The sequence below is a fragment of the Salmo salar genome, chromosome 12 (assembly GCF_965601325.2).
Source record: "Salmo salar chromosome 12, fSalSal1, whole genome shotgun sequence".
NCBI classification, from domain to species: Eukaryota; Metazoa; Chordata; class Actinopteri; order Salmoniformes; family Salmonidae; genus Salmo; species Salmo salar.
In genome coordinates, this window is record NC_138302.1 from 6,972,431 (window position 1) to 6,984,698 (window position 12,268).

A 12,268-nucleotide genomic window follows, 5' to 3' on the forward strand; every position below is an offset into this window, starting at 1 on the left:
ACGTCAAAGCTGCAGTGTATTGTTGCTGTAGGAGTTTATAATTAATAATCCTATTTATTTCAAGCCACACTAATATGTCACCATACTATTCCTTTAAAGCCCCACTAAGATATCACTGTACTATTCCTTTAAGCCCCTCTGTCAGATATAAATCATCAGAGTGGGAAACCAACTGAAATGAAAACAATGGAGCAAATGGATCACTATCAGAGGGGTGTATTATTATGACATCATATAGAACTACTCAGACATTCCAAATATCACTTGATTATCAGAGGGGTGTATTATGACATCAGATAGAACTACTCAGACATTCCAAATATCACTTGATTATCAGAGGGGTGTATTATGACATCAGATAGAACTACTCAGACATTCCAAATATCACTTGATTATCAGAGGGGTGTATTATGACATCAGATAGAACTACTCAGACATTCCAAATATCACTTGATTATCAGAGGGGTGTATTATGACATCAGATAGAACTACTCAGACATTCCAAATATCACTTGATTATCAGAGGGGTGTATTATGACATCAGATAGAACTACTCAGACATTCCAAATATCACTTGATTATCAGAGGGGTGTATTATGACATCAGATAGAACTACTCAGACATTCCAAATATCACTTGATTATCAGAGGGGTGTATTATGACATCAGATAGAACTACTCAGACATTCCAAATATCACTTGATTATCAGAGGGGTGTATTATGACATCAGATAGAACTACTCAGACATTCCAAATATCACTTGATTATCAGAGGGGTTATTATGACTTCAGATAGAACTACTCAGACATTCCAAATATCACTTGATTATCAGAGGGATGTACTATGACATCAGATAGAACTACTCAAGACATTCCAAATCAGGCTTCATCCATATCATGAAGATGGATATTGATCCAACCATTTCAAAAGTAATGACCAGGCTGATGGAAACAGGATATGCCTGTACAGCTTTATAAATGCCGACAGACGATTTGTTAGTTCGTTTGACATGGGGGGGGGGGGGTTGGGGGGGTATTTTTGTGTCAGTAAAAGCGTTTTAGTGAGAAATAGCAGTGGAAACGCCTTTATGAGAAATATTTATATAATAACCATCACATCTTAGTTAACTTGGAGTCACGCGATGACATGTTGTGTGGTCCTCCCACTACGACTTGGGAACCCATGCAGTTTATTAGGCTACAGATGAAATAAGTTATGAACTTCACAGGGGGGTGAAATTGCATGTGATGAGATTGATGCTCCTTTCCAATACATTTTGATGGTCTTATTCTGGTGACATGATGACCGATGCTTGGTTGCCATTTGACAAATAAAATAACATCTATCTCTCTTATCCATAATAATCTCATCATGTAGGTAGACTACCCGCACTGTAATGTGAGCTGCTGGCTACAGTGCACGTGCCATGTTCACATTGTCTATAAAACTCAACAGTTTTTAAACCATCAGTAGAGTTGAAAATGTGATGGAAACCCATTTAACTTGTATTTTTCATTCAGTTCATGGGAATTTAACAATAAAAGTATTTTTTTTGTGCACTACATGATCATGCAAAGCATTTTATCCGCAATAAGTATGTTTGATGGAAACATTTCTGGTGGGAAAATGCATATATTGTTTAATGCAGATTTGAGAATATTCACATGAAAATCTGTGGCAAATTGCATGGAAACTTAGCTACTAAAGTGGATATTGATCCAACACCTGCTGCTTATTCAAACCAGCCCACTGGGCACAGACGTCAGTTCAACATCTAGTTTCTATTTACATTTCTTTGAGTCCTCAACTAAAGTGAATTCAACATGAAATCAATACAAAATATCACCTGTCATTGGATTTAGGTTGCCAGTTGGGTGAAAAATAAACAAAGATTCCTGATGTTGATGGCTTTTTTACAAATCCAACATTGATCTATCATTGATCTATCATCATCATATGCATTTGTTTTGTTGAAATGACGTGGAAACAATGTTTATTCATCAGTGGGAAGCTTGTAAATGTCTCAGGAAGTCGAACAATGAAACAGCAATCCGTGGGAGAGTTGTGGTGGATATTATACAATAAGGATCTGCTGGAGTCCAAGTCAAACCAAGATTCTTTATTTCTGAGCTCAGAGAGAATAACAGAGTTACACAGCGCAGTGTAGACAATCTGAATTCCTGAAGCATTGGGTGATGAGCACATATCTTTATTGTTTCCTGTTCCTGGGAGGGACTTTATTCATTCAAGGACACAGGTGCAGCTGATCTGCAACACAGGATGATACTCCCAAGAACAGGAGATTATAATAGGACAGTTTCACAAGGTTAGTCACATACTCAGTTATGTGGACACATACAATTAACATTTTCCATTACAGAGTCTGTGAACATTTTCATTTCATTAAATCATCAGTGGGCCAACAATGCAAATGTAAACAATGGAACAAATGCATCACATCCAAATATCACTGTATTATCTGTAGTGCTGGAGGAAAGACACCCAGATAAACACAGTCAGAGTTTAAAAAAGGACCATTTAAACACATGGAATCTGATCTACTCTGTATTCAAACTGACATACACCATATTCAATTCATGTTTTCTAATAAAAACATACAAATATATGTTTGAGTATACTTTGTACCATTTAATTTCATATGGTATAAACAACTAAACACATTCTCAGTCAACAATATAAGACAATGGGAGCACTGTGTATGTTCTCTGATGAATTTTAAGTCAATTTGATGTAAAATATACATTTACACACTAGGAGAAGTAATTAAGTCAATGTGATGTGAAATATCAATATACACTAGAAGTAATTATTCTCTGCTGTGTGGATTCTCACATGATGATTAAGTGACCGTGATGAGTAATATGTCTTCCCACAGTCTGACCATTTGTAAGACTTCTCCCCTGTGTGCAGTCTCATGTGTTATTTCAGGCTTCATAATTTGGAAAAATTCTTTGCACAGTGGGAGCAGACTTCTCCCCTGTGTGTATTCGCTCATGGGCTTTCAGGTGTCCTAATTGGCTAAAACTCTTTGCACACTGGGAGCAGTGGTAAGGCTTCTCCCCTGTGTGGGTTCTCACATGAACTTTAAGTGATTGTGATGAGTAATAGGTCTTCCCACAGTCTGAGCATTGGTAAGGCTTCACCCCTGTGTGCAGTCTCATGTGTTCTTTCAGATGTCCTAAATGGATAAAACTCTTTGCACAGTGGGAGCAGTGGTAAGGTTTCTCCCCTGTGTGTATTCGCTGATGAATTTTCAGGCTTCCTGACTGGCTAAAACTCTTTCCACATTGGGAGCAATGGTAAAGCTTCTCCCCTGTGTGTATTCGCTCATGAACTTTCAGGTTTCCTAACTGGCTAAAACTACTTCCGCATTGGGAACAGTGGTAAGGCCTCTCCCCTGTGTGTATTCGCTCATGGGCTTTCAGGTATCCTAACTGGCTAAAACTCTTTGCACACTGGGGGCAGTGGTATGGCTTCTCCCCTGTGTGGGTTCTCACATGAACTTTAAGTGACCATGATGAGTAATATGTCTTTCCACAGTCTGAGCATTTGTAAGGGTTCTCCCCTGTGTGTATTCGCTCATGAGCTTTCAGGCTCCTTAACTGGTTAAAACTATGTCCACACTGGGCGCAATGGTGTGGCTTCTCTCCAGTGTGCGTCCTCCCATGTCTTTTCAGGCTTCCTAACTTGGTAAAACGCTTTCCAATCTGGGAGCAGAGGTGCCGTCTTGCTGGTTTGGATGTCTCTGGTTCCTCCGAATTCGTTTTTTCTCCTGCCAAAGACAGTGTTTATTTAAAGAGAGACCAGAATGAAATCTCCCCATGATAAAACTGCCTTGCTATGAGGTTTAATCCAAATCAGAGCCCTCAACCTGAGGCCAGTTTTCAAACATTTAATCATTTAGGTTGTAGAGATTCCTGGTAATTACTGATATGTTTACTTACTTATTTATTCATTCTGTTTAAGAAGTCAGAATACAAACAACTAGACCGTTCTAGGACCCTCAAAACACAGACATCGATGGATTCCTATCGAGCAGGTGGTTCTAAATATATAACCTTCATAGTTGTAAGATACATAATTTGACTTTTTCCATATGCACAAACACTTATTTCTCTCAAATTTTGTGCACAAATTTGTTAACATCCTTTTGCCAAGATAATCCATCCACCTGACAGGTGTGGAATATCATGAAGTTAATTAAACAGCATTACACAGGTCCACCTTGTGCTGGGGACAATAAACGGCCACTCTAAAATGTGCAGTTTTGTCACACAACACAATGCCACAGATGTGCAATTGCCATGCAGGAATATCCACTGGAGCTGTTACCAGAGAATTGAATCTTAATTTCTCTACCATAAGCCACCTCAAACGTTGTTTTAGAGAATTTGGCAGTACATCCAACCGGCCACACAACCGCAGACTACGTGTAACCATGCCAACCAGGACCTCGACATTGTCTTAGACCAGCCACCCGGACAGCTTCATTGGCTGGGCCTGGCTCCCCAGTGGGTGGGACTAGCTCCCCAGCAGGTAGATGGCTGCGCCCCTGCCCAGTAATGTGAAGTTCATAGATTAGGGCCTAATGAATTTATTTACATTGACTGATTTCCTTATATGAACTGTAAATCAGTTAATTGAAATTGTTGCAGGATGCTCTCGATGGTGCAGCTGTATAACTTTTTGATGATCTGGGGACCCATGCCAAATCTTTTCAGTCTCCTGAGGGGGAATAGGTTTTGTTGTGCCCTCTTCACAACTGTCTTGTGTGCTTGGACCATGTTTGTTGGTGATGTGGACACCAAGGAACTTGAAGCTCTCAACCTGCTCCACTATAGCCCCGTCAATGAGAATGGGGGCGTGCTCGGTCATCCTTTTCCTGTAGTCCACAATCATCTCCTTTGTTTTGATCACGTTGAGGGAGAGGTTGTTGTCCTGGCACCACACAGCCAGGTCTCTGACCTCCTCCCTATAGGCTGTCTCGTCGTTGTCGGTGATCAAGCCTACCACTGTTGTGTCATCGGCAAACTTAATGATGGTGTTGAATTCACGCCTGGCCGTGCAGTCATGAGTGAACAGGGAGTACAGGAGGAGCCTGAGTACGCACCCCTGAGGGGACCTCATGTTGAGGATCAGCGAAGTGGTGTAGTTTCCTACCTTCACCACCTGGGGGAGACCCGTCAGAAGTCCAGGACCCAGCAGCACAGGGCGGGGTTCAAACCCAGGGCCTTGAGCTTAATGATGAGTTGAGGGTACTATGGTGGTGAATGCTGAGCTATAGTCAATGAACAGCATTCTTACATAGGTATTCCTCTTGTCCAGATGGCATAGGGCAGTGTGCAGTGAGATGGCATCGTCTGTGGATCTATTGGGATGGTAAGCAAATTGAAGTGGGTCTAGGGTGTCAGGAAGAGGTGATACGATCCTTGACTAGTCTCTCAAAGCACTTCATGATGACAGAATGAGTGCTACAGGACAATAGTCATTTAGTTCAGTTACCTTTGCTTTCTAGGGGATGGGAACAATGGTGGACATCTTGAAGCATGTGGGGACAGCAGACTGGGATAGGGAGAGATTGAATATGTCCGTAACAGGTGTGCCTTGTTAAAAAAGTTCATTTGTGGAATTTCTTATCTTCTTTATGCGTTTAAGCCAATAAGTTGTGATGTGACATGGTAGGGGTGAAGATAGCCCTATTTGGTAAAAGACCAAGCCCATATTATGGCAAGAACAGCTAAAATAAGCAAAGAGAACAAACAGTCCATCATTACTTTAAGATATGAAGATCAGTCAATACTGAAACTTTCAAGAACTTTCAAATTTTCTTCAAGTGCAGTCACACAAAACTTCAAGCGCTATGATGAAACTGGCTCTGACGAGGACCGCAACAGGAAAGGAAGACCCAGAGTTACCTCTGCTGCAGAGGATAAATTCATAAGAGTTAAGTGCACTTCAGATTGCAGCCCAAATAAATTCTTCAGAGTTCAAGTAACAGACAGATCTCAACATCAACTGTTCAGAGGAGACATCGTGAATCAGGCCTTCATGGTGCTGCAAAAAAAAACCACTAAGAATAAGAGACTTGATTGGGGCAAGAAACACGAGCAATGGACATTAGACCGGCGGACATTTGTCCTTTGGTCTGATGAGTCCAAATTTGAGATGTTTGGTTCCAACCGTCGTGTCTTTGTGAGATGCAGAGTAGAGTGGTTCCCACCGTTAACCATGGAGGAGGAGGTGTGATGGTGTGCGGGTGCTTTGCTGGTGACAATGTCTGTGATTTATTTAGAATTCAAGGCATACTTAACCAGCATGGCTACCACAGCATTCTGCAGCGATATGCCATCCCATCTGGTTTGCGCTTAGTGGGACTGGCATCTTTTTTTCAATGGAGGACAATGACCCAACACACCTCCAGGCTGTGTAAGGGCTATTTGACCAAGAAGGAGAGTTATGGAGTGCTGCATCATATGACCTGGCCTCCACAATCAACCAACCCTCAACCCAATTGAGATGGTTTGGGATGAGTTGGACCGCAGAGTGAAGGAAAAGCAGCCAACAAGTGCTCAGCATATGTGAGACCTCCTTCAAGACTGTTGGAAAAGCATTCCAGGTGAAGCTGGTTGAGAGAATGCCAAGAGTGTGCAAAGCTGTATTTGTATTAGTCGGGGACAGCCAAACTGGGAACAGATACCAGTGGGCAGATCTATTTTATTTGTTCAAACTAAACTACAGCACTTACTTTGATGAGTCAAATCTGATCCTTTCTTCTCTTCTCCTCCTCTCACAGTTCCACTCAGCCCCGTTGTTTTCCTGCAGTCCACCAGCAGCACAGACAACCTCTTCATACCCAGCAGTAAGGTGCTACCGGGAGAGACACGGCACGGGGACTCCGGGAGGGTGGAAGGGCTAGCGTTGTCCTGGTAACCATAAAGAGGGGACACAGACACATATCATTATGGATGCTGATGTCACTGTTGTCATGAAGTGCTTTACAGAAACCCAGCCCAGACCCTGATAGATCAAGCTGTATGCTAGACCAGACCAAGCTGTACCATCTGGTGTTCTGATCTGGAGAGACTCTTCTCTGACTCGTCAGCATCAGGATGTTGTTGAAGCTCCCCAGAGGATCCACAATAGTCATGTCTCTCTCCTGTGTTAATGAGAACATCAAACAGATGGTAAACTTATGACCGTCTCTTAAAATCATAGGGTCTTACAAGAGGCATTAATATCTCTAAACAGGGCCTAAAATGCAAATGTTAAAGGGTTGTTCCATGAAATGGGTGCATTTTGCATCCCTTTGATATAAGTATAAATTATGCTCCAATAGTCCATTTTAAAAGCCTGTTGTATTAGATGAGGTGCACTTTAATATAGACCACATGGAATATTCAATAAATCTAATTTAAAAGACCCCAAAATATATGTACCAATGGCAGATTGACCCTTTAACAATTCCTACAGTACTGAACAACATATTCAAGTGTATAACTTCAGTAGAATGCCCCTTTAAAACCCCACATTAGTTCAACAGCTGCATAGTTTGTGCCCCTGTTTTTAAGACAGTACTCACTGGTGGTAATCTGATATTCTGTCTCCTCTTTCACTCCCAGAACGTCTTCCTTCTTCACCTTTATTGAGATAGCGTCCTCTTCCTCTCTAAAAGGTTCTTTCTCTTCTTTCCCTATAACAACCTCCTCTTCCTCCTTTTTCATTCTGAAAGGTTCTTTCTCTTCTTTCACTGTAATATCCTCCTCCTCTTTCACGACAATGTTCAGCGCCAGAGCTTCTCTCTCCAAACAGCAAACCTCATCTTCTTTAGCAGGGGAGGAGAAGTTTAGTGAACTCATGGTCAGTGAACTCATGGTCAGTGATGTTAGCTAGCTAGTTAGCATTAGCGACTAGCCTAGTACTAGGCTCAGCATCAATCTTTAACAAGTTTGCAAATTGAACAAGCAAATTAGGTTCGAGTTAACCAGTTGATAGGTCAACAGAAATGCGTTTTAAACACTGAGATCAGATAATTAACATAGTCTAAAACCTCAATCTTTCAGTTGTATGTTGGCTAGCAAGCTACCGAGGTGATTGAAAGAGAAGCCGTGTTGTTGTTCCTGAAGAAGCGTCCCGTCCAGTCCATTATACGTCACGCAAGAAGCGTCACCTGAAAGACGCACATCGCCATCTGTTGACTGGAGTGAGTACCGCAGTTTGGAAACAATAGTTACTCCACTTTTTGTATTGGAAAGAACGTCATAATAATTTAACAATTAGTTAATATATTTTCTCTTTCGTCTTACAAATAATAAGTTTGCTGACGACACAACAGTGGTAGGCCTGATCACCGACAACAATGAGATGGCCTACAGGGAGGAGGTCAGAGAACTGGCAGTGTGGTGCCAGGACAACAACCTCTCCCTCAATGTGAGCAAGACAAAGGAGCTGATCGTGGACTACAGGAAAAGGCGGGTCCGAACAGGCCCCCATTAACATCGACGGGGCTGTAGTGGAGCGGGTCGAGAGTTTCAAGTTCCTTGGTGTCCACATCACCAACGAACTATCATGGTCCAAACATACCAAGACAGTCTTGAAAAGGGCACGACAAAACCTTTTTCCACTCAGGAGACTGAAAAGATTTGGCATGGGTCCCCAGATCCTCAAAAGGTTCTACAGCTGCACCATCAAGAGCATCCTGACCGGTTGCATCACCGCCTGGTATGGCAACAGCTTGGCATCTGACCGTAAGGCGCTACAGAGGGTAGTGCAAACAGCCCAGTACATCACTGGGGCCAAGCTTCCTGCCATCCATGTGTCAGAGGAAAGCCCATAAAATTGTCAGAGACTCCAGTCACCCAAGTTATAGACAGTTTTCTCTGCTACCACACAGCAAGCGGTACCGGAGCGCCAAGTCTAGGACCAAAAGGTTCCTCAACAGCTTCTACCCCCAAGTCATAATACTGCTGAACATTTAATACAATCGCCACCGGACTATTTACTATTTACATGTACTTTTGTACACTGCTGCTACTCAATGTTTATTATCTATGCGTAATCCCTTCACCCCTACCTACATGTACAAATGACCTCAACTAACCTGTACCCCCGCACACTGACTCGGTACCCCCTGTATATAACCTCGTTATTGTTATTCTTATTGTGTTATTTCTATTTCTTATTTTTTGCTTTAGTCTGTTTGGTAGATTTGTTTTCTTAACTCTTCTTGACCTGCACTGTTGGTTGGGAGGTTATAAGTAAGCATTTCACGGTAAGGTCTACACTTGTTGTAGTCGGGCACATGTAACAAATAAAGTTACAATTTGATTTGATTTAATACGTTCCTGTACAAAGACGTAGAAGCTTAATATGAATATGTAGATGATGAATAAATACTTCTATGAACAGGTAGTGTGTTAATACACATTTTCTCTGTTCATTTTGTAAATTTTTCACAGTCGTTTTTATCTAGATGTGACCATACTATTCCCATACTATTCCCTTAAAGCCACGCTCTATAAGATACAAATCAAAGTTTCCTCCAGCATACTCACAAGGTCCTTTGCTGTTGTTCTGGGATTTATTTGCACTTTTCGCACCAAAGTACGTTCATCTCTAGGAGATAGAACGCGTCTCCTTCCTGAGCGGTATGACGGCTGCATGGTCCCGTGGTGTTTATACTTGCGTACTATTGTTTGTACAGACGAACGTGGTACCTTCAGGCGTTTGGAAATTGCTCCCAAGGATGCACCAGACTTGTGGAGGTCTACAATTTTTTTTCAAAGGTCTTGGCTGATTTCTTTTGATTTTCCTATGATGTCAAGCAAAGAGGCACTGAGTTTGAAGGTAGGCCTTGAAATACATCCACAAGCGAGTCACAATGGGCGGCCTAAACGACACGAGGCAATTTACCGCTATCTAGTGTACGTGCACCGCTGGACTAGTTTCATCGTATGGAATCACTTCTGAGTTTCTTGATATGGCTAAACTTCCACTGGATCAAAGCTTCAGCCAAGTAGGATACATGATAGTGGCAACACATGGAGTAGAGTTGGATATAGTCATGGTAGGATACATGATAGTGGAAACCCATGGAGTTGGGTTGGATATAGTCATGGTAGGATACATGATAGTGGCAACACATGGAGTAGGGTGGGATATAGTCATGGTAGGATACATGATAGTGGTAACACATGGAGTAGGGTTGGATATAGTCATGGTAGGATACATGATAGTGGAAACCCATGGAGTTGGGTTGGATATAGTCATGGTAGGATACATGATAGTGGTAACACATGGAGTTGGGTTGGATATAGTCATGGTAGGATCCATGATAGTGGAAACACATGGAGTTGGGTTGGATATAGTCATGGTAGGATACATGATAGTGGAAACACATGGAGTTGGGTATGATATAGTCATGGTAGGATCCATGATAGTGGTAACACATGGAGTTGGGTTGGATATAATCATGGTAGGATACATGATAGTGGAAACACATGGAGTTGGGTTGGATATAGTCATGGTAGGATACATGATAGTGGTAACACATGGAGTTGGGTTGGATATAGTCATGGTAGGATCCATGGTAGTGGCAACACATGGAGTAGGGTTAGATATAGTCATGGTAGGATCCATGATAGTGGCAACACATGGAGTTGGGTTGGATATAGTCATGGTAGGATACATGATAGTGGAAACACATGGAGTAGGGTTGGATATAGTCATGGTAGGATACATGATAGTGGTAACACATGGAGTAGGGTTGGATATAGTCATGGTAGGATACATGATAGTGGTAACACATGAAGTAGGGTTGGATATAGTCATGGTAGGATACATGATAGTGGAAACACATGGAGTAGGGTTGGATATAGTCATGGTAGGATACATGATAGTGGCAACACATGGAGTTGGGTTGGATATAGTCCTGGTAGAATATATGATAGTGGTAACACATGGAGTTGGGTTGGATATAGTCCTGGTAGGATACATGATAGTGGCAACACATGGAGTTGGGTTGGATATAGTCATGGTAGGATACATGATAGTGGTAACACATGGAGTAGGGTTTGATATAGTCATGGTATGATACATGATAGTGGTAACACATGGAGTAGTGTTGGATATAGTCATGGTAGGATACATGATAGTGGAAACACATGGAGTTGGGTTGGATATAGTCCTGGTAGGATACATGATAGTGGTAACACATGGAGTAGGGTTGGACATAGTCCTGGTAGGATACATGATAGTGGTAACACATGGAGTAGGGTTTGATATAGTCATGGTAGGATACATGATAGTGGTAACACATGGAGTTGGGTTGGATATAGTCATGGTAGGATACATGATAGTGGTAACACATGGAGTTGGGTTAGATATAGTCATGGTAGGATACATGATAGTGGCAACACATGGAGTTGGGTTGGATATAGTCATGGTAGGATACATGATAGTGGAAACACATGGAGTAGGGTTGGATGTAGTCCTGGTAGGATACATGATAGTGGTAACACATGGAGTAGGGTTGGACATAGTCCTGGTAGGATACAGACAATCTTCTATTTTGGCTGCAATTGTGTTGGTCATTGTTACTAAGTGCAGCATTTATTCCAGTTCAAAAAATATTGTCATCAGATTGTGTTGCTTTTTCATTTTTATTTTTGTTGTTGTTGGAGGATGCCCCTTTTTTTTTTTTGAGCACACCCCAACCCGAGTATTCAGTTTTTCCACCTCTGGTCTTTTGGCCAGCCCACCCTTATGGGAGGGCAGCTCCCACTGAGCCCAGTCAATAGCAGTTCCTGCCCATCTTCCCTCTGGAGATAGGATAGCAGAGTCCCTGTCCATCTTCCCCCTGGAGCTAGGACAGCAGAGTCCCTGTCCATCTTCCCCCTGGAGCTAGGACAGCAGAGTCCCTGTCCATCTTCCCCCTGGAGCTAGGACAGCAGAGTCCCTGTCCATCTTCCCCCTGGAGCTAGGATAGCAGAGTCCCTGTCCATCTTCCCCCTGGAGCTAGGACAGCAGAGTCCCTGCCCATCTTCCCTCTGGAGCTAGGACAGCAGAGTCCCTGTCCATCTTTCCGAAAACATCTGAAACCCACCTATCTCTTCAAAGAGTATCTTAAATCCTCCCCTTTTGAACACCTTTTTTTATTTACCTCAATCTGACTTCATTAAACCTGTTCTCTGATCAGCCCAACTACTACAGCAGAGACTGATCTGACTTCATTAAACCTGTTCTCTGACCA

The 12,268-nt window shown here is 42.3% G+C and overlaps 1 protein-coding gene across 1 annotated transcript; it reads right to left on the minus strand.

Moving 5' to 3' along the window:
- Window positions 1–2,104: 2,104 nt before the first annotated feature.
- On the minus strand, window positions 2,105–8,135 carry LOC106591624 (uncharacterized). Its single transcript, XM_045690560.2, has 4 exons — window positions 7,601–8,135; window positions 7,080–7,177; window positions 6,767–6,944; window positions 2,105–3,793 (listed from the first exon to the last, which is right to left on the minus strand). Exons 1-4 carry the CDS (start codon window positions 7,890–7,892, stop codon window positions 2,946–2,948), a joined length of 1,416 nt encoding a protein of 471 aa, XP_045546516.2. The 5' UTR covers window positions 7,893–8,135; the 3' UTR covers window positions 2,105–2,945.
- Between the last annotated feature and the right edge of the window lie 4,133 nt (window positions 8,136–12,268).